The 23,737-nt window shown below is 38.4% G+C and overlaps 1 protein-coding gene across 1 annotated transcript; it reads left to right on the top strand.

Moving 5' to 3' along the window:
- The first annotated feature begins 13,539 nt into the window (after window positions 1-13,539).
- PDC (phosducin) lies at window positions 13,540-23,496 on the top strand. Its single transcript, XM_053469739.1, has 4 exons — window positions 13,540-13,663; window positions 20,189-20,269; window positions 20,696-20,856; window positions 22,846-23,496. The coding sequence occupies exons 2-4, from the start codon at window positions 20,203-20,205 to the stop codon at window positions 23,365-23,367; spliced, it is 750 nt and encodes a 249-aa protein (XP_053325714.1). The 5' UTR covers window positions 13,540-13,663; window positions 20,189-20,202; the 3' UTR covers window positions 23,368-23,496.
- Window positions 23,497-23,737: the final 241 nt, after the last annotated feature.

Here is a 23,737-nt window from a genome sequence, read left to right as displayed (position 1 = left end):
TGCTACCATAGCCCAGTGCAAGAAGACTGCATGTATTGATGTCCTGCCATTTTGGACAGGGATGGGCACTTGTAGAGACTGTGAGAACTCAGGCTTATGGTTTGGAGTTCTCACCCCTCTCCTTTCATGGGTGGAGGCAGTCGTAATTGTCAATGGTGTTTGTGAGGGCAGTGATACACTTTTGGAGTAGGGGTCAACAACTCTACAAGGCATACATGGGGTGTTGGGACAAGTTGGGAGCTTCTGATAACGAATGGACTGTATCACGCACTTGCACACCTGGGTCTAGAAAAAGTGAGAGCCAGCCATGTAAAGGAACACTGCAGGCATACAGTAGGAGTATGGCAGGAATTCTGACACCCTTGATAGAGACACTTTGGGTGGGCAACAGAATTAGAGCGGTCCAGAAAGTTAGAAATTTAAGGATCTTCTTGGAAATCAAATGAAAAACCAGCAGCAGAAAGATAGGACTGGCAAATCACAGGTATAACAAGACAAGAAGCAGTAGACAGAGAAGTATAGTCAGGTCAAAATAATGAGGTCAAAGAGGGGTCCGTTAGCTAGCATAGACAAAGTACCAGAATGCAGAGTCAGATAATCAAGCCTGAGTTCAGCTAAAGTTCAGACAATGTCTTAATAATCCTGTCAAAAGAAAGAAGACACTAAACGTAAGCACTCTTGAGAGCTGTCAAGCCATGTTCCAGAATGGGTACTTCATTTTAATGATTCAACTCACTATTTCAATTCACCAAAACAACATCAATTACTAATAAATTATACAGGTAAACCCCATCACCTCAGAGACCTGTGAAAGGATAAACCTGTCTAACTAGAACTTTGGCCACCACAAGAAAACAGACCCAGAGATATTGAACTTTACTCATCTATTATTTCCTATTGGAGGAAGGAAATCTTCTATAGCTTAGGCTTTGACCTGAGTTTTATAAAGTACAAAAAATAGAAGAACAAGCACACTATGTCATCTTGATAGCGTGCCCCTCTGTGGGCTGTGCTTGACCTGTCAAATATGTTATCAGTCAAATTATAACTAACCTATAAATCCACTTGACAACCCTGGACTGATTATAACTGAACTTTGACCAGTCCAACTGAGTATCAAGTATTGCCTTAAAAATAAATTAAATTCCTTTCAAAACATGTTTTACACATATAAGTATCAGCTATCCAAAATTAAACTTTCCAGACATAGTTGGTATTCCATATAGTTTTAATAAATCAGGTCCTGGTTCTGAATCCTAATACAGATCTGCAACAGGTGTACTATAATTCACTTTCTCATAGAAAGTGTTAGCAGTCTGTTTGGGTCTAGACATGTAATAATGTGTATTGCAGCAATCACAATGAGTCAACTGTAAAATCCATTCTGCTATGCTGTGAGCTGCACATAGCAGCTCATTCATTCTACACGCAGTGATGTCATCATATTTTGCACTGGTTCACGTAGGAGATTTTTTTCCCTTCTGCTTCCAGTAACTCCTGATGTTTTTAGCTCTATGAATAACACTGTGGGTGGGCTGTGATAATTCCTAGGGCAAAGGTTTTCAGGTCTATCCTCTGCTCTTACCACAGTGCGTGCTTTGGGATATCCTCATAAAAAAATAAAACAGTCACTGTTTCAGGCACTCTGACAGACTGAATATCAATGTTACATCAGCCACCTTTGCTCACATGTGGCTAATAGTTGTGAGGGAACCAGGTGATGATTAATCGTTGCTGTTAACTGTTATAATATAGACAACCAAGTGTATTGTGTCATTTCATGAAAAATACTCATGTACTATGGGTTCCCATTGTTTTGAAAACACTAGTACTTAATACTAAATATTATTTTTAAATGTGTTAACCCCATGCCTGGTGCTACCATAGAAATAGCTGCTTTGCATTCTCAAAAAGGCACTACTCCTAAATCCAGTGTCCCTACTAAGGTCAGTGTGGTTGGGTATGCTGCCGAGAGCCCTATTATGTGCTACATGTTTCTGGGGCTCATGTACTTATCATTCAATCTCCTGTTTACCATTATTAAAGTTAGCCTAAGTCTCTGGTAGTCAAGCAGTGGTGCTAGATGATGTGTGTCCTTATTAACATAAGGTCCAAGAACATGTAGATGCAAGCAATCTCATGTAACAATGGAGTAGAGGAACACATGCAGTTCAGTTGTCACTGAATTATCAGCATGTGATAGCTGAGTGTACCCCTTTTCATCAGTTTCATACCCATTGTCACTGGTGGGGCGGTATTGGACACTGGAGTTCTATAACTGTAAAATAAGTGTAAGATCATCTAACAAGAGTAAGAACATTTCATTCCTCCCCTCTCCCCACCCACAATAGCTCTCATTTTGAAGACAAAAATGCACAACATGGACCGTTAACTCGCAAGGAGCTAAAGGTCAGTGTGAGCGACTCTATTGGTCGCCTGCAGGGGCCTCCTCTGGCATCAACCAATTGGACCTTTAACTCCTGTTCCCTCCCCAGGTCGAGTGTCGGCTTCAGGAGTTAAAGGTCTGTACGAGCGACTCTATTGGTCACTGGCAGGGAGCTCCTTCATTGGTTGATGCCAGAGGATCTCCCTGCCGATGACCAATAGAGTCGCTCGCACGGACCTTTAACTCCTGAAACCTCAGAAGGCCGAGTTTCGCCTTCAAGAGCAATAGGTCTGTTTGAGCGACTCTATTGGCCGCCGGCAGGGAGCTCCTTCAATGGTTGATGCCAGTGGAGCTCCCTGCCGGCAACCAATAGAGTTGCTCGCACGGACCTTTAACTCCTGGAGCGGGAGAGGCAGAGTTTCTCCGTCAGGAGTTAAAGGTCTGTATGAGCGGCTCTATTGGTCGCATGCAGAGAGCTCCTTCATTGGTTTATACCAGAGGAGCTCCCTGCCGATGACCAATAGAGTCGCTCGCATGGACCTTCAACTCCTGGAACCTCCCCAGGCCGAGTTTCGCCATCAGGAGTTAAAGGTCCATAAAAGCGACTCTATTGGTAATTCGTATGGAGCTTTAACTCCCGGAGCAGGAGAAGTGGAGTTTCACCATCAGGAGTTAAAGGTCTGTACGAGTGACTCTGTTGGTCATCTGCAGGGAGCTCCTTCATTGGTTGATGCCAGAGGAGCTCCCTGCCGGCGACCAATAGAGTTGCTCGTACGGACCATTAACTCCTGGAACCTCCAAAGGACAAGTTAGGAGTTAAAGTTCTGTACGAGCGACTCTATTGGTCGCTCATACGGACCTTTAATTCCTGGAGCGGAGAGACCAGTGGTCTCCCCAGGCCGAGTTTCGGCGCCAGGATTGAAAAAGTCCGTACGAGTGACTCTATTGGTCACCGGCAGCAGGCTTGTCTGTCATCAACCAGTGAAATGAAGCTGCATTTCAATGGTTGATGCCAGAAGAGCTCCCTGCTGGCGACCAATAGAGTTGCTTGTATGGACCTTTAACTCCTAGAGCAGGAGAGGCGGAGTGTTGCCTTAAGGAGTTAAAGGTCTGTACGAGTGACTCTATTGGTTGCCGGCAGGGAGCTCCTTCATTGGTTGATACCAGAGGAGCTCCCTGCCGGCGACCAATAGAGTTGCTCATACGGACCTTTAAAATCCTGGCGCCAAAGCTGCTGCTTACCTTGTTGACCGCGTATTAATCCCCTCAAAATAAAAAAGAAGAAAAAAAAACGAACACAAAGAATGTACACGAATATTCGCACGAACCGAACACAGGAACTAGCAAATATTCGTGGAATGCGATAATTTTTTTCCCCACAAAGACGAATAGGAAGACGAACATGAAGAGTTGGCTATCACCCAAGTCTATTAATATGTAATAGTTGTGTGGAGCTATGTTTTTCCTTCGTACAGCAAATAAACATTTTTGGGGAAGATGTTGTGTGCACATTTTGTGCACAGATGATGTGCACATCTTGTGTTTGTGTTCCTGGTGGAGTATTTGGAGAGCAGGGAGGACCGATGCTCCAACTTTTGTATTGTACAGACTGGATGCCCAAGTTAGGTTTGCAGGATCCAGTCCGGGACTTTGATGAAGCCTGAATCAGGCACAGGTATTGGGTATTAAAACTCCCTGCAGCCAGACAATCAGATAGACTGTTGTGGGTAGAGGAAGTTTACCTGTGCTCTCAGTTCAAGGAAAAGCCCTGAACAAGATCCCCAAGCCAAGTGTGGCTAACCAGCCAGGACCTGTGTGTACTGTCTGGGGGGAGGTTTCAAGAGCATGGCAAAGCTGGGTCTGGCCCTAGAGGATCATGATTAAGTTCCCAAAAAGTGACATTTATGGCCCTCGACAAACAGCATTTGTCACAGTATGTATGTGTTAGTCACCAGAATCAGGAATCTGCACTCACTCCCCACAGGAACTCAGGTGCTTAGCTGTGCCGGGAAGGGCCAACTCCCCAGTAAATCAAAATAGCAAAAGGCTCCAGGCACTCAAGGGTTCCATCAGACAGATTTATTTGAAGGAAACGGACAACAACGTTTCGACCTCACAATGAGGTCTTTATCAAGTTGGTAAAGACCTCATTGTGAGGTTGAAACGTTGTTGTCCGTTTCCTTCAAATAAATCTGTCTGATGGAACCCTTGAGTGCCTGGAGCCTTTTTCTAGTATGTATGTGTTAGCATGAGTATGTATATATGTGTGTGTTAGCATAAGGTTATGTGCAGATCTGTTAAAGGATATGTTTTAGCATAAGTATGTATGTGTAAGTGTGTGTTAGAGGGAGCATGTGTTAACATGAGTATGTATGCGTTGATGTTTGTTAGCATGTGTGTATGTGTAAGTGTATATGTGTTAGCATGAGTGTGTGTGTGAGTATCTCTGTAAGTCAAATTGTTATGTTACATACTACTTGTTTTGTCCTGTCCACCCATTGTACAGCGCTACGGAATTTGATGGCGCTATATAAAACAATAAATAATAATAATAAACGGACTATGATTTGTTTATGATGTGATGGACAGAGGAGTCAGAGTTTTCAGGCATGTCTGCAATGAAGTTCAAGCAGAAAACATCTGGGTTTGCTCTAATGTGCCAAGGCAGTGTGGGTGGGAGCAGGCTGAGCCATCATTAAATGCGCTGTTTCGCCTACTCATCTGAATTTAACACTTTTGTAACTAAATTCAGCATTAGAAACATTCCTAATTTCCTAGTACTGTTAAATGTGCAAATTGTATGTAAGTAAACCTTCACAGGACAGACAAAAAGTATTTGTTAGATTTATTTGCGTTACACACTAAAGCTTGCACTTTAAGTTATAGCATTTTGGGTCCTACAACACCGTTAAATAAAAGTGAAATAGATCACTGACCAGAAATTTTGTTTCGTAGCATCCTCAAAAAGACAAGGTAACCTGATAAAGGTGAAGTGGTCACAGAGCTCAAATGAATCAGGGAAACATTTTTTTCTATTGATAAACGATTATAAAATCCCAGAGGGTATCAGTTTGGGTGTCAATTAAAATATGTATTATTAAAAGTAATTTAAATATTCCTGAGAATCAAACTAGATGTTGTCTTGTGTGGCAGATAGATGAACCAAGAAATTGTGCGGACATTCAAAATGTTATTCACGTATGGCTGATTTTTCTTACGTGCCAGTATTTGTATTTTAGGATGGTAGCCTCACCTTTTTTTAAGTGATGGAGAACGTTTTGCAATTGCATTTCCCGAATGCTGTTTAAGTAGCATGGCTTATTATCTTCCTCCATTCATCTTGTTCAGTACATGTCAACTATTGCTTAAAATAATTAATTACACACATTCAATGATAATTAAAAATCTGGCTCGCTTCCGTTATTCTTGAGCAATGTTTCATAAATTAAAGATCAGATTAGTTTTTTGTTTTCTATTGTGGGAAATGATTGCATGGCACATGATTAATTCCTTCTGTACAGCACTTCGTGACAGGAAGCCCTGTGGTCTGACTGTATGTCTATAATTTTATTTTTGTGTTGCATATATGTTGATGTTTTCATGCAAATTTCACTCACAATTATGAGAAATCCTACAAAAAGGATTTTCCCTTAAAAGATAGAATTGTTAGATCGTATTTCCAGCTCACATTTTACATCACCTTTAAACTAAAGCACGTTGAACACGTTCCTGACCGGTAGCGTAATGTTAAAAAAATATTTTCTTTAACTAGCTACAGATGTGAAGAAATTCACTTTCCTGTCTGATGCAAACTAAGTCCTACAGGAAACGAATAATACTACAGCGAATCTGTGGAGTAAAGTGGCTCAAATAAAGTTGGATATCACACAGAAATTAATATGGTATGGCTCATAAATTGGTCAAGATGCAATGAATGCTAGGAGGTAAATACAAATGTTATCTGATGTAAACAAACTGAAACATGGATTTTGTTTATCTCAGTTTTATATGGAGTATTAAGTACACTCTCTCCTTTGTGCCCTGAACACACACTTAAACACCCACTTTACCACACTCAGGCTAACACACACATACACATACTCACTCACACACTAACAAACACCCACTCATGCTGATAAGCCCTGCGTAAATTGTTGGCGCTATATATAAAAAAAGATAATAATAGTAATAATAGTAATATACACACTACCTCGCACACTTAAACATACACTCTCATTCTAACATGCATACATATACTTACTCACTCACTCCCTTACTTACTCACTCATTTTCCTCACACCGCTGTAGCTTTCTTTTAGTGGCCCCTCTGTGTTCTCACCTCCATGGGTGGCCCCATCCAGATCACACTAGTCCTATGTGAAGAGGTTAAGACCGTCCTGGGTGGCAAATGCACCTCAGGTCAACTATGCGGGAACTGGGAAGAAGGTAAATGCACCCCACTGTACAAAAGTAGAAAAGTGGGGAAGTTTGCATTAGGCTCCATGGCAGACCTAACAACACCAGTAATCTATATACATGTTGCCTACTATATACATGTTGCCTACACCATTTTGACTGGGGATGTATAGGATACTAGACTGCCCCTTTAAATTACAGTAGAACTTGTCATATACATATTCAAGGGTGATTTTATATATATATATATATATATATATATATATATATATATATATATATATATATATATATATATATATATGTGTGTGTGTGTGTGTGTGTTTATTACTTGCATAATTGCTGTTAGAAACATGTTGCTGGGTATTGTAGATGATTGTAGCACAGTGATTCTGCATAATTTTGCTTTTGTGGAAAAGTTTCAAAAAAGTTAAGTCATGTGCGTGTGGTTAACGTTCAAATTGTGTAACAGGAAACTTTGGATTCCCAATTGCTGAGGGCATTGCAAGGTTAAGGTTTTTTTTTTATTTACATGTGATAGGTTGCTTGAAATCACATAGTCAACACTGGAAATTTTGATTTGGTGCAAAAAACATAACAGATTTATTATATATGATATATAAATGTATTTGACTATGTTTATAGCAAGAAGTGGTGATACAATGGTTGCCAACAATTGTGAAAAAAAGTGTGTAAAAACTGTATAGCAAAGGATAGACTAGTGCACTGTTTTAAATGGTACCTTTGGAATCCATAAAGTAATACCGGATTCTCTTTGTAATTATGCTGAAAGAAATGTTGGGGGACAGGTATAGTAAGTTGTGCTTTGCTAAACTGCTTTCTTTTAGTGGTTGGGAATTGACACAGCTATTGTATGACAAAAGGCCTGGTTGAATCAATCAATCAGCTTTTGCAGGCCCTTTAAAGTAGACGGGGCTTAGACGTTGTCGAGCTCTTGTGCCCACACCCCACACCCATTTTACATACCTATCTGAGTCACACTATTTGCCTTCCAAATAGCTATAATTATTTTTATAATGACATTAAATTGTTCCTTAATGATAAAAGAATATCATATTTTTATTAAAATCACAGAAACCAAAAGTCACTTGTCCCACAGTGCCACCTTTGCCCCAAAAAGTTGTGAGTGTCACTTTGACCCACAAACAGCTTGTTTGTGCCCCAAGTCTGCCTGCTCTATTTTTGCCCCAAATAGTCATTTTTACCCCACCCAAATCCGGCCTGTGCCATTTTTATCCCACTGCATTCCTGCTTACCTTGGGTGGTAAAAGAGAGGCTGCTTGGACAGCGTGCTAGTACCATAGCAATAGGTCAGCGGGCCAGCTGGACCACTGAGAAATCTCTTGGTTGGCCAGTCCGGCAGATGCTTAAAGGGAGGGGTCCGCAGCGATGGTCAAATGCCCCAAATGTAAAGCACTAAGGGTGGAAGGGAATTGGGCTATAAAACCCCATCCACGTGTAGCATGGTGTAGTTAATTAATTAACACGGGAGCTGTTCCCCACCTGCCCTCCCCTTTTCATTTTGTGTTTCCCCATTGGCCTTGCCTCCTTTCCGTCTCTTTGTGTTTTTCCCTGCAGGGTATGTTTTCTTTAGTGATGGTGTCCCCTGGAGGAGTTTGAAGTCTCTGGCGGAAGGGGTAGTGTTGCCACTATCTTTGTTTAAAATGGGAACCCTCAGTTGGTTGTTTGTACACAGATGTACAGAAGATTGGATAGCATTTTATACAGTGGTTTATTCAAGAGTCTTAAAGAAATCATTGTATTTGAATAAAGTTATGATGTGACATTTGCTAAATAAATGCCTTTGCCTTTACTAAATCCAATCCTGCTTGTGTCTTGAGTATTATTTCAGGTATGGACAGTGCAAGGGTCAAGTTAAGAACAGTTAAGGTCAGCTGCCAGGTCCCTTTTTTCTAATTATTTGGCCTTGACAATGATTATTAGGTTAAACATTTAAAGCAAAACAAGTGGCACCATCTTGTGGTAGTGGACAGCAACTGCCTTCCCACTGCAATGTACTCTTTTCGCACCACTCTCCTACACACTGCAGGCATGTTGCTGCCGCATCCCCTCTGCCTTCTCCTATTATGCTCCATGGACCTGTCCCAGTCCCTCTGGTATATATTCCTGATTGTTAATATAGCAATGAGAGTAAGGCGTTCAGCCAGTACATTGTGTGGATCCCCATGGATCAGCTCTCCTGTCTCTTTGCATTTTTTTGCTTTTTTTGTTTTGTGTTTGTCTTGTTTTTGAATTGTGCTTTATTTTTGTGTATATTTTTTGTGCCAGTATGATTACATAAACTTTAATTTTATATTAATTAATATTTAATATTTATATTAATTTTATATTAATTTTTGCTTATTTTGCTGTCTTATTGGAGTCAACTTGAGAGTGTTGCACTTAATATAATTAGTTGATTTTTTGCTTTAGCTGAGTACTGCTCAAATAGATGAGCTAGATAGCCTGAGAAGGGGGGGAGAGGGGGTAGATAGTGTGAGAAGGGGGTTAGAGGGGGTAGATTGTTGTGTAAAAATAATGTTTTTGGGTGGTGGGGGGCCTTAACAGATTCTCGCACCGGGGCCCTGAGGCTTCTAGTTACGCCCCTGGAGAGAATTAATGAATTAGTGTGTGGATGAATTGTGTGAGATAATAAATCAATTAATGTATGTATGAATTTTGTGAATGAGTGAGATAATTAATGAATTAATATGTGGATGAATTGCGTGAATGAATGTGAGTATGAATTAATGTGTGGTTAAATTGTCTGAATGAGTGAAAGGACTAATGAATTAATGTGTGGATGAATTGTGTGAATGAATGAGAGAATGAATGAATTACTGTGTGGATGAATTGCTTGAATGAATTGTGATGATACATTAATGAATATGTGTAAATGATTTGTGTGAATGAAAGAGTGAATTAGGGAGTGACTGAATAAGTGTTTTGTGTGTATCATAGGTGTATAAGTGATTTGGGGAAAGGCAAAGATGGCACAAACAGGGTGTTTGAGCTCTGGGGATCAAGATAGCACAGGTAGGGTGTTTATGGGACAAAGTTGTCTTACACTGGGCTGTTTGGGGACAAAGTTGTCTTACACTGGGCTGTTTGGGGACAAAGATGGCTCAGGCGGGGCTGTAATTTGTGTGTGTAATCTGAGTGCTGGTCAAGTTCTATGTGGATATCAGGACTGGCCTTTGGGGTGTGCAACCTGTGATCTATACCTGTAATTAACTTTTTTTTATCTATACCTGAGTTTATATGTGATTTCCAGTTGAGCTATACCTGCAAAGACGGGTTTGTGTGTTATTCTGTTGATCTATATACATTACTTACGTATACCTACAAATATAGGGTTTGTTTGTCTTATTCAGGTGATCTATACACAAGTTCTGTTTACATGTGTTGAGCTATACCTGAACTACAGGTAGGAAGAAAAAGAGAGGTGTGGCTTAGTGAATGAGGGGACAAAAGGACTCTGGGGATGATTATGGGGGAGAGGACCTCTCAAAGTCACGGTAGAGTCAGAAGGAATGAAGACTACACTGACTTTCATAGCCTTACCCTAATCTGCAGTCAGTGTGGCAAACATTTTTTTTATGTGGGAGCAGAGGGAGTGATTGCATGCTAGGGAGTGGACGGGGTGCCAAGGAAATAATTGCCTAGGGTCAAATTATTTCAATATTTAAAGAAAAAATGTTTGTTATAAAGCTGTTTTTTCCTAAATTTTTTATGTATTTAACGTACATTATTGTTACCAGTGTTTCCAGTTATATATTATTGCACTTGCACATAAATAATCTCTAATTAAAACTTGCTGTTTGTAACAAGATTTTTTCCTTCTTTTTGTCAAGGGGAAACACCAGAGAAGTAGTTCGCACAGGGCACCTGAACGCCTAAAGCCAGCCCTGATCAATTTAAGCAAGTGTGATTATTCATGCACCTGGGTTCCACTACTGTGATCATGAGTGCATTTCTACTTCTTCTGACAGTGACCATGGCTACACACACTCACAAACTTGATCACTGCACTGTCCTCTGTAAATAGGAACAGTTTTATGATATCATACTGGAGAGTATGTTTGCACATGTGTGTCCTCAAAATGACCAAATATTGCAACCTTGTCCGTAGACAAAAACAGTCTTGTAAAAAAGAAAGTACAACCTCTTTGAATTCTATGGTTTTTCATATCAGGATATAATGTCACAACTTATCTGTCCGCCAGGGAATCTGCTTCTCGCTGCTACCACTCCTGCTTGCTTGACTGGGAGACAAGACAGCGAGTCTGAGTCCTGCTATGGGGGCGTGGCTTGTAGTGGCGCAGGATTTAAAAGTCGGGACGGCCTGTTCTCAGATACCCTAGTGTGGTCCTTGTGTTTGGATGTTCCTGCTGAGCTCTTCTATTTTTTGGTTACCAGTGTACCGACTCTGGCTTGCTGTGAATTCCTTCCAAGTGGTTTGAACACAGTTAGTACGACAACCTTCTCCGTGTTCAGATCTGGCTTCTACAACTACCTCCTAGGTGTACTGAATTTGGCCTGCCTTTGACACAAAATAACAATCATCTGTTTCTTAGTAGGTCTAAAAATTAGCTAAATACAACCTCAAATGAACACATGATACATTTTATTACACTGTGTTATGATTTATTCAACAAAAAAGTCAAAATGGAGAAGCCATGTGTGAAAAACTAAGTACATCCTTACTGCTTCCATAGGAATTAAGATGCTAAGTTTTAGCAGTTTGCTGGTCTGGAGCATTAAGGTGTGCGTTAACACAATGCCAAGAAGGAAAGACATCAGCAATGATCTTAGATAACCAATTGTTGCTGCCCTTCATTCTGGGAAGGGTTATAAGGCCATTTCCAAAGTCCATCATTCTACAGTGAGAAAGATTATTCAAAAGTGGAAAACATGAGTGGACGTCCCAGCAAATTCACCCCAAGATCAGACCGTGCAATGCTCAGAGAAATTGCAAAAACCCCAATGGTTACATCTGAGACTTTACAGACCTCAGTTAGCATGTTAAATGTGAAAGATCATGACAGAAAAAGACTGAACAAGTATGGCTTGTTTGGAAGGGTTGCCAGGAGAAAGCCTGCTGCCATGGCAGCAGGACTTGGGTTTGCAAAGTTGCATCTACACAAACCACAAGACTTCTGGAACAATGTTCTTTGGACAGACGAGACGAAAGTTTGGCCATAATACACAGCGCTACGTTTGGCGAAAACCGCACACACCACATCAGCACAAAAAACACATAACAACTGTCAAGCCCGGTACTGGAGGGGTGATGATTTGGGGTTGTTTTGCAGCCACAAGACCTGGGAACCTTGCATTCATTTAGAGGACCATGAACTTCTCTGTATACCAAAGTATTCTAGAATCAGAATCAAATGTAAAGCCATCTGTCTGACAGCTAAAGCTTGGGTGAAATTGTGTCATGCAACAGGACAATGATCCCAAGCACTCCATCAAATCTACAACAAAATGGTTGAAAAGAAAAGAATCATGGTGTTGCATTAGCCCAGTCAAAGTCCAGACTGCAACTCAATTGAAATTATGTGACAAGACCTTAAACATAACCAAATGCCATTATTTGACTTATTATGTCCTGATATGTAAAACCATGGAATTCAAAGAGGATACACTTTCTTTTTCATACAGCTGTATACTACACCCAGCACTCACATCCACTTCCCCTTATTCAGACAAGTCCCTTTCTATTTTTTTTATTTTGTAAGTCCCTTTCCCTTTTTGATCATTGGACAGTAATACAGTATGTCCTTCTCTTCCTTCCTCATCAAGCAGAGATACAATTTGTAAACAAAATGACATAATATTTTCAATTGGGATTGTAATACAATAGCTACATTGCAGCCACTTTGTAAAAGTCCAAGCAAAATGCAATATCCTTAAAAGCAATTTTGTGCTAGGGATCAGATTTGGGAGCATGAGCGGATCTGCAGCTATGTCATATGTAAGCTTTCTGAATTTGAGATCACCTCATTCTATATTCTGTTCCTAAATTCATGACTTTAAAGGATTACTTATTAATGCTATTTGAGATCCTATAAATAGAATTCTTCTTTAAGTCTCTACATGCATCATAGTAAAAGGAAAGAAAACTCTTAATTGTTTTTATCTTTTCATGGACAGCAAAACATTGACTAATATAGACCAATATGATCTTTACTATTAAGATACCTGCTAACCAAACAATACTTCTACCCCATTACAGTGCACTTTATGTGGGAAGCATAAACTGCCTGCCACTTAATTCCCCTTGTGCATGCAGTTAATTGGAGACCGTCCCTGACTGATAAAACATAAGTCATGATGTCAAGATTGCCATGGCAACAATAGGTGGCTAGTACACAATTCTGGACTGGCGATAACCTTGCGGCTACAAACACTTGATGATGTAAGTGCAGCCGATGGCTGATGCGGCAGATGTATGGGGTACTGTCGACCAGGGCCCACTGGGCATTTGCTAATTTTGAAAAATATAATTCAAATATGTAGTTTTACCCAGAACAAATTTCAGATTTTTAGGTCTCATTTACCTTTTTACTTATGTTGTATTTTTGTGTTACAAACCTACTGAGTTTCTTTTTTCTACCACTACTAATGAACAACACTTTTCAATCCCTGATGGTAATCCTATTACATACACAGAGCTATTTCTGCAAGTGTCATCATTATCCAGAGAGCTAAACCCCTTTCTCAATCTGTCCACTTGCCCTCGAGTGCAGTTCTGTAACTGGTTAATCTTCCTTTGCCCAATACCCTCAAGGACATTGGTCATCATTGTGTACGGCTGTCGAACACCACAAAAAGGTAAAGAAATTTAAAACTTTTTTTTTTTATATAAGATACTGTTTAGGATATATATGATATGTATATGATATAGCTTTTTGTCCCTATGTTATAAAAAATAGTCATTCATTATTGATGGATATCTATTCCTGGTTCACTACAAAACAGAAGATGAATTCATGAAAACACAAATGTTTATTAATATACACTAAAAAATTAATATACAGTAATAACTGAAAATAAAAAGATGAACATTTTACAGTTACAATTTGGATGGATTAGTGCTGTAGAGATTTATGTTAGCACAACACCCTATAAAGCTGACATTGGCTGTTTTGTTTCTGTAATATAAGGATACATTAAATATATATATATATATATATAATATATATTTCACATACAGGTACATTAGGTTAGGATTTTGTTTTAATAATACAGTTCTGGAATCTGTCTTGATCTAGGATTTAGTGTTAGTTCATCCATAATGAGATAATAATCAATATTCTGTGACTTGCATTCTTCTTTGGCGTAGTGTGCAAAAATAAATAATAGGATATCCTTCCATTTCTGACATTATGAGCTGAATGTCTACATAGTACTTTGTAGGTGATTTTCAACTGATTTGTAGGTGAATAAGGATTGAATAATAAAAGAAGCTTTATGGCTGCAGCTTTTATTTATGTACAGTGAGCCATGAAGCGAAAAGTCCATAAATGGTTGAATTATTCTGTAGTACAAGCAATACAATCATAAAGAGCAAAAACTGTGAATTTCATGTAGAAGTGTCAAAAGAACAGAATGTAGATATAAAACTAATTCCAAAGCTTTAGAATATCCAACACAAAAAAAAAAATTGGGAGAAAATGAGATTAGTATAAATGACTTCATGGTGCATGGACCATGTAACACATTAAATCGTATTTATCTTATAATAAGCAATTATTAGTTAGATTAAAATGATATGATGGCCTGTACAAATCATTTTTCAATGTTCCAAAAGTTATTAATATCATTATTTCTATTATATCTTATTTATAAGAACTTAAGAACTGTTGAGTAGATTGTGGAATTCTGAAAACAGGGATGACCAGTTGCTACATTGGATTGTAAAATAGGTAGTAGGCAGTGGCATAGCAATCATGGTCGTAGTGGTATCACTTGGAAAAGAGAGACTTAATAAGGGAATTAGAGAGGGAGTGAGTATGTATGCATGCATGTATGTAACAGTGAATTTTCATTTGTTAGCATGAGTGTGTATACTGTATGTGTGTTAGATGGAGTCTATGTGAAAGTGTGTGTTATTATGAGTGTCTGTGTTAGCAGGAATATGTATGTGTGTTAGTATGAGTGTGTATATGTAAGTCTATGTTTGTTAGCATGAGTCTGTATGTGTACATTTTAGTGTATTAGAATGAATACAAAAGTGAGTACACCTCTCACATTTTTGTAAATATTTTATTATATATTTTCATGTGACAAAACTGAAGAAATGACACTCTGCTACAATGTAAAGTAGTGAGTGTACAGCCTGTATAACAGTGTAAATTTGCTGTCCTCTCAAAATAACTCAACACACAGCCATTGTCTAAACCTTGGCATCAAACATGAGTACACCCCAAAGTGGAAATGTCCAAATTGGGCCCAATTAGCCATTTTCTGTCCCCGGGGTCATGTGACTTGTTAGTATTACAAGGTCTCAGGTGTGAATGGGGAGCAGGTGTGTTAAATTTGGTGTTATTGCTCTCACACTCTTTCATACTGGTCACTGGAAGTTCAACATGGCACCTCATGGCAAAGAACTCTCTGAGGATCTGAAAAAAAGAATTGTTGCTCTACATAAAGATGGCCTAGGCTATAAGAAGATTACCAAGACCCTGAAACTGAGCTGCAGTACGGTGGGCAAGACCATACAGAGGTTTCACAGGACGTGTTCCACTCACAACAGGCCTCGCCATGGTCGACCAAAGAAGTTGAGTGCACGTGCTCAGCGTCATATCCAGAGGTTGTCTTTGGGAAATAGACGTATGAGTGCTGCTAGCATTGCTGCAGAGGTTGAAGGGGTGGGGGGTCAGCCTGTCAGTGCTCAGACCATACGTCACACACTGCATCAAATTGGTCTGCATGGCTGACCAGAAGGAAGCCTCTTCTAAAGATGATGCGCAAGAAAGCCCGCAGTTTACTGAAGACAAGTAGACTTGGATTACTGGAACCATGTCCTGTGGTCAGATGAGACCAAGATAAACTTATTTGGTTCAGATGGTGTCAAGCGTGTGTGGCGGCAGCCTGGTGAGGAGTACAAAGACAAGTGTGTCTTGCCTACAGTCAAGGTGGTAGGAGTGTGATGGTCTGGGCCTGCATGAGTGCTGCCGGCACTGGGGAGCTACAGGTCATTGAGGGAACCATGAATGCCAACATGAACTGTGACATACTGAAGCAGAGCATGATCCCCTCCCCTGCAATGCTATGTTTCCATACATTATTTATGTATACCTGAAAATACGGGGTTTTTATCTTTTATTCAGTTTCACGTGCTGTTTCCATGTGTTGTTTATTTGATCTATACCTGAACTACAGGGAGTAAGTAAAAGAGGGGTGTGGTTTAGTGAATGAGGGGCCAAGGCACTCTGGGGATGATTACGGGGGAGAGGACCTCTCAATGTCACGGTGCAGTCAGAAGGAGGGAAGACTACACTTACTCTCACAGTCTTCCCCTGATCTGCAGTCAGTGTGGCAATTTTTTTTTTTTTGGTGTGGTAGTGGAGGTAGTGATTGCATGCTAGGGAGTGTGGAGCGGGGCCCAAGAAAGTGCTTGGTTAGGGTACAATTTTTTTCAATATAAAATATATTGGAAGCAGGGTCTAATATTTATATACATATTGGCAGCAGGGGAAATATTTGTATATATATAGGCAGCAGGGGCTAATATTAATATATATCGGCAGCAGGGGCTAATATTTATATATATATATATATATATATATATATATATATGTTGGCAGCAGTGGCTAATATTTATATATATATTGGCAGCAGGGCCTAATATTAAAGAATGAAAAATAACTGCCAGTTCAGCTGTTATTTTTAAATCATATCTCAATTAAAGAGATAAGTAGCGCTTTATAATTGCCCCCCCCTACTTTGGTCCCTGTCCCCCCATGTGCCCCCCATAGTATGGAGATGCTGCAATGTACAGAATATAAATTAATTTTTTATTAATCTTTTTTGGTGTAATACAAGTGAATACCCTTGGGAGAATGCCAATACAGAGTATGGACAACTCCTTACAATTTGGAGTAAGGAACTACAGCTATGGGGCTGAAAAGTTAGATATATTAATAAACATTCACTTAAACCCAGCTATTATACCAGTGACAAAGGATACATCATTAAATAGCTACCAGCACAACTGGCAAGGCATATACCAAGGACTGATTCATGTCTGAGTCTTTACATCAGGAAAATTGTGCAGACTAGATGGGCTAGATGGTTATTATATGCTGTCAAATTCCATGTTTCTTTGCCACACATTTGGAAGGCACCTTTTATTTAGATATAAGTGGAAAATTACATAAAATGGTATTGTTCATCTAAAGTTACACAATACAACATTTTCTGCATTATTGCCATCTTTTCAATAGGAATCCATAGAACACATAACGGATCAACGGTCTTACTTTCATGACAGCTCCTTTAATTATCTTTTTTATTTAACAAAGCCAGTGCTTCCCATTTTTTTTCTATGAGATATTAGTTATATGTTTTTTTTTGTTGGTGGATCATACCTGTGTTTCATTTGGCTTTCAGTTTTGTCATCAAGCTCCTTTAATTATCTTTTTTATTTAACAAAGCCAGTGCTTCCGATTTTTTCTTCTATGAGATATTAGTTATATGTTTTTTTTGTTGGTGGATCATACTTGTGTTTCATTTGGCTTTCAGTTTTGTCATCAAGACTTTTACTACTATTTGTGTATTATAGATTACCAACACACTTCACACACAGCCATCAACTCATCTATCCTTTTGAGGGAGCAGAGCTAGCCATGCGAGGGGCTATAAGGATAGTTATATGCAAAGGTATGGCTAGCCCCAGATAGCATTAAATGCATTGAGAGAAAGAGAGGAGTGACCCAGAGACTCAAGGAAGCATCACTTCACACAGAGACTCCTGGTCAGTAGGAGACAAGAAATGAAAGGTTCTAATAAATACATTGAATGAACGTGAAAGGATAAATAAAAGGCTAAATGTAAGGTGACACTCATATCATATCATATGCCTTAAAGTGCCTATAAAGGCTAATGTGTCCCTTTTCAAAGTGGTAATGGTTTATAACTATAATGGAATTCTTTGACATTTTTGAACACCTGAAAAACGAATTACTAAAATAGTAACTAAAAATAAAGTTCTCAATTTCCTCTTTATAAATCACAAAGGGACTGGAGTATCCACTGGCAAAAACATGTATACATGAGCATTGATCTTCAAACAGACCTGAATTTGGTGGTGTGTGATCAAAAACAAGGGGTACTGATCCGCAGAATCTGCTATACTGATATATGGACAATTATTGGCAGATGACCTGCTTGTCCATAATTGTCCACTTGCTACAATCTAATTAAAATGCCTTTCCTTTGTCCTTGGCAGAGGAGAAACATTGGGTCCTGCTCAAGTAGTGCAGCAGGATAGCAGATCTGGCAACTTCTTGGGTCACAAGTAAGCCCACTGAAGTTGGCTTTAAAGACATTCAGGTCACATTAGATTTATAAGATGGGTGGTCCACATAGTTTTAGCACAGTTCATTTTATTACTGAACCTTTCTGTGAACTGTAACATGAACCATTTTAAAGCCTTGACTGTTTAAGACGATTCATAGTTTTCCTTGGGTGGTTATGGTAACTGTCGAAAATAAAGGCGTTCAGATAAATACCCATAAGTGAGTTCCCTCCAGCAATAGATTTTTAGAGTTAGATTTTTCATCTAACCTTTATAAGAGGATTCAAATATAACTCCAAAACTACGTACAGGGTGTTCTAGACAGTAAAGCATCACATAAAAATTATACATATATACATGTATATGAGCTCAAAGTATTTTAAAAGACATTTTTCTGTAATATAACCCATCTACTTTTCAACACTGTAGAAAACTAAATCAGAAAAGTTCCCCACAGAACTGAGATTCAGATTGAATTTTCTTTATTCTCCAATCCCCATACATTATTTCAAACTTTGTTTTCAGCCTTTGAGCCATACTTTTCCACTCATCATCATTCCCTTATTAGTAGGAATACAGTATATAATTTAAATAACCTTAAAAAGCATAGAATGTGTTTAGTATAATTAAATATAATATATATTTATTATATAATATATATAATTAAATGCACCCTTAATTGTCCCTTACATGCATTAAGGGACAGTCTACTACAAAACCCCATCTTCCACTTATGTGCAATTTCACCCCTTACAAATTGAGCTCCTGTTTCACAAGGCAGAACTGATTCACGTCTCCTGACTATGTAGTAATTCTCTCAAATCGGATATAACGAGTAATCCAATAACCTCTTTTCAACTGCAGTTATTTGTGGCAAACATGGCAGTCCTGTTCATCATCTCAGACTGACTTGTTTATCTTAATCCAATGATATTAACTTCTTACCTCTTGGCTATATATATATCACATGCATATCACCCGACCACTCATATATTTAACACTAATTAGAGATATAGCTATGTTGTCCAGCTACCTAATATATTATGAATTGGCTTTTAACCAAGATGCCAGGATAAAGCCCTACAAGGTCCTGACAGAAGATTACATGGAAACATCTGGCAAAGCATAATGGTTCCTTGGCCCACTTAGTACAAATTAAATGTATGTTTATGTATTTCTCACAAATAGATAACTGAGAATTTATTACCTTTAAAGTGATGCCAGAAAAACTTGTTAGCAAGCTTGTCCAAAAACTGGAATGTCAAAACATCTGTCAGCAGCATTAAAGTAGACATGTAATACTTTCCTTGGTATGCTTTTTATTTGAAGTTTTATGCAGAGTAGATTGACTAATTTATCTTTAACAATCATTTTGTGCTAAAAAAAAAAAAGTTTGCCTGTGTATAGGATTAGGGTCAGGTAACCCAACATGAAGGCCATGCACCACATTCCTACAGCACCATTTTGTCAGAAGCTGTGGAAATCCAGTGACTGAGTCTTAACCAATTGACATCCCTATGGATGGAGCCTATCAATACTATCAGCAGGAGCCTGCATCACTGACAGATCTGCTGTAACGGAGCTTGCCACAAGCTTGTTTTGTTTCAATTGTCTTTTCAAAAGATTTACTTATAAGAGTTACTTTTCTAGTAGTAGTAGTATAAGAAAGGAGTGTTTTTTCTCATCTTTGGTTTCTGCCTTTTTCATCTTGTGGTATCCGCCATACCTGTGTTTTTTCTGCTCGTTGCCAGTGGAGAGATGGCCCAGTGGACAAAGTGCTTTACTGCCATTAAAATATTGTTTTATTTTTATAAAGTTTATATTTTACTCAACAGACCCTGGTCAAACCATGGAAGACATTGACACTCATAGTGTCGAAGAAGAAACTGATTTTGAAGGATCTGCTATGAACACAGGTAACTAAAAAATTCTAATAAGGGGAAAAGAAACATCATAAAATCTTTATTCTCAAGATGTAATATTGTTAGCGTTCTGGTCCTCAATTTAGTACCAATAATTACATTCTGTCACAAATGGTATAAAATCTCTGTCTATGTCCTATTCCATGATGATGGCAACTAGCGAAGAGTTCCCTTCTATATAATTTGCAAAATTACCCATTAGTGGCCACTTATGTGCCCTTCCATTATAATAGTGCTGAATTTACTTGTGATCTCAGGTGGTTGTCAACAAACGTGGAAAGTTCCACACAGGCACCTATTTATTATGTTTTTATAAAAGCAAGCTGAATCTTGAAAAGATTGGATATACTGTATGTATATGAATTATTCTTCATTTGTTTTACATTATTTTATTTATTTATTTTGCTTTGGGAACTCCAGGACCAAAGGGAGTTATAAATGACTGGAGAAAGTTTAAACTAGTGAGCGAAGACCAAGAAGCAATCCCTCCAAATAAAAAAGAAATCCTCAGGCAAATGTCCTCTCCCTACAAATCACAGAGCAAAGAAGAAAAAGACGCAAGAGAAAGATTTACTCGCAAGGTAAGAAACCAAATGCAATAATGCACAAAATGTGAATTAAGTATCCACAACATTTGATTTCTTTCTGTGGTGGCTGCTCCACTTTGATCCTGAAATACTCTTTATAAAAATGCTTCAGTATGTGAGGGATAGCATTTGGGAATTTAGGCTAGTAATGGGCTATTAAAATAAAGTTTAAGGTTCGTCTGAAGGTCTTTATTGGGATTGCTGGGTGAGTACACAGAGGTGAAGATATAAGAAGAATAAAAGAAGAGGTGCAGATGTTTGTGTTGTGGGTGTAGAGTATGGGGTCAACTTGGGTAAAGCATTCAGAATAGTAAATATCCGATGATGCCATGAGTTTTATCTTTTGTTATTCAGATGAATGATTACATAGGCATTAATCACCATGCTCCATAACAGTTATGTAAATATTTGTCCTCCTTTACATGTGATTTTTGACAAAATATTACTGTCTCTAACTATATGATTATGGTTGACTTAAATGGACTTCAACATCAAAAAAGGAAATGCGATGTGTCTATTTTATTTGTTTTTTTATTTAGTTATTTTACTAAAATATTTTATTTTATTGACATGCCTGTGTATTGTACTGTGTAGTAAGGGAGTGTTATAACTCACCTTTGGGCAGCTCAGGCGGAGCTCAAAAGGTGATTTTCATACCCTCAAACTTATTGAGCTAGTAATCAACGGTGGGCACTGTTAGGGCCAAAACCGAGAAGAGAAAAGAGGCAATAGCCAGGACGCTAGATTAGTAAGAAGCAGAACAGAACCAACAACCCGCTCCCTCCATAATGAGAATCAGGAGATAACAAGATACCATTAAGGAAATGAAATTCCTACCACAGAGGAAATGTTATTTTAAACATATACTCATATACTTGACATCAAAAGGTGAACACATAAATTTTGTAATACACATTATTTTTTTATATTCAGTAAATTAAATCTTATTATTGTGGTAGTATGTCTTTGAGCTTTTCTTCTATTGAGACTACTTAGTATTGTCTAGCTTTTCTCTGCTTACCTTATAAATGCCATATTCATACCTGGGAACTTCCCATAGTAGACTACCAGGAACCAGAGCCGTACTACTACATCCTCCAACAGAGCACCAGGATATGATGTCTTAAAGGCATAGGCCAGAATACCTCGCTGAGGCTAGCCAGGTGTAGGGAAAAGGCTAGCTCCAGATAACCTTTAGTGGCTGGGGAGTAGGTGGGAAATGACCTGGGGAAGCAGGTCTTCACCTGGATATTCTCCATGAGTCCCTGGGTATGGCCATATTTTGGGGTATTATAAATCATGTGGCATTTAGTTATTCTCTTATTATCCCATGAAAGTACAACGTTAATTATTGTTTGATGATATCCTTGGCTACACAGGGTCTATACATCAACAACACTGTATTTATAGGTATTGCACCATTGTACAGTATTTTATTTATCGCTATCTGGGATAAAACTGGGTCCTTATCAAAGGCGTTTAGTATTGTGAGCTGGTTTGAGAAGTATTGTGGAGAACACAGAAACTATACAAATCACTACAATTGTAACCAAACATTTAGCTCAAGAGGAAAATGTTTTATAAGTGTACTTTTGCTGTTATGACATTACCCTAAAACATGATACGTACTGCCACAAGAATAATATTTTACCTCATGGTTATTTCATGAATAAAAGATGGGTCCAACGAAATTAAAGCCCTTTCTCTTCTCAATGCATGTGTTTGTTTTCAGTTTTCCTTATGCAATGCATAAAATAATCTACAGTATTTTGTTAATGCATAAATTTAATTGTGAACAGGAAGTATAAAAATAAACAATAACAGTATACATCACTTTAAGCTGTTTTTATCTCATGGGTTCCTCAAAAAGGACTGAGTAGATGGGTCAAATTAGTCTTATCTGCTGTGAAAAGTAGAACTGTGACTACAAGAGTAAATATACTTTTGCTACAATATTTAGAAGTCTTTGTGGTTCTTTTACAGATGAGCATGCAAGAATATGAATTAATTCACGACAAGGAGGATGAAAATTGTTTGCAAAAATATCGTAAACAGTGTATGCAGAACATGCACCAGAGGTTGAGCTTTGGTCCAAAGTATGGGTATCTTTGTGAACTTAAGAGTGGGGATGAGTTTCTGGAAGCTATAGAGAAGGAGCAGAAGAGTACTACGGTTATTGTTCATATCTATGCTGACGATATTAAGGGCTGCGAGGCACTAAATAATTGTCTAACCTGTCTGGCTTTAGAGTATCCAACCGTTAAGTTCTGTAAAATAAAATCAGCTGATACAGGGGCTGGGGAGAGATTTTCCAAAGATGTCCTCCCAACTGTGCTTGTGTACAAGGCAGGTGAACTCCTCAGCAATTTCATTAGTATTACTGAAAATTTAAATGATGAATTTTTTGCTGGGGATGTGGAATCTTATCTGAACGAATATGGGCTTTTACCCGAAAGGGATGCCCAGGGCTTAGCAAGCGGCAATGGAGAAGGCGATATTGAATAGTTTCAACAACCACTTACGCAACGTTCTAAAGGCCAGTCTGTATTAAAAGGCAACGCCACAGAAAAGAGACAATGGAAACTGTTGGGTACATTTTAATGGTTATGTTAACCAAAGAAAACCTATTTTTATTATTGTGTTTTAACGCAACTGCTTTCTGAGTAGTGTCAGGAATTAAAAGAATCAGTACATAGTTCTTATATCAAAGTGGTAATTGAAATATTTTGTAGACAGTGAGTTTAGTATTTGCTTTTACAATTTCTTTTTTATTATTAATATTTTGAAAATATATAATCTACAGAGTTTACTTGCTGATGAAAAAAACATGTTTTATGCGCTAGGAGATTACATTACTCAAAACTGCGGAAGTCAT

Source organism: Spea bombifrons, chromosome 6 (genome assembly GCF_027358695.1).
Source record: "Spea bombifrons isolate aSpeBom1 chromosome 6, aSpeBom1.2.pri, whole genome shotgun sequence".
NCBI classification, from domain to species: domain Eukaryota; kingdom Metazoa; phylum Chordata; class Amphibia; order Anura; family Pelobatidae; genus Spea; species Spea bombifrons.
Note: the sequence above shows the minus strand (reverse complement) of the source record. Positions and strands in the feature narration are given on the sequence as shown.

Bases quoted from the DNA above. Each gene is read 5' to 3' on its own strand.
- PDC (XM_053469739.1), top strand. From the start codon at position 20,203: ATGGAAGACATTGACACTCATAGTGTCGAAGAAGAAACTGATTTTGAA. The intron at 20,270-20,695 runs GTAACTAAAAAA...TGGGAACTCCAG, and splicing joins AGGATCTGCTATGAACACAG to GACCAAAGGGAGTTATAAAT. The intron at 20,857-22,845 runs GTAAGAAACCAA...GTTCTTTTACAG, and splicing joins GAGAAAGATTTACTCGCAAG to ATGAGCATGCAAGAATATGA.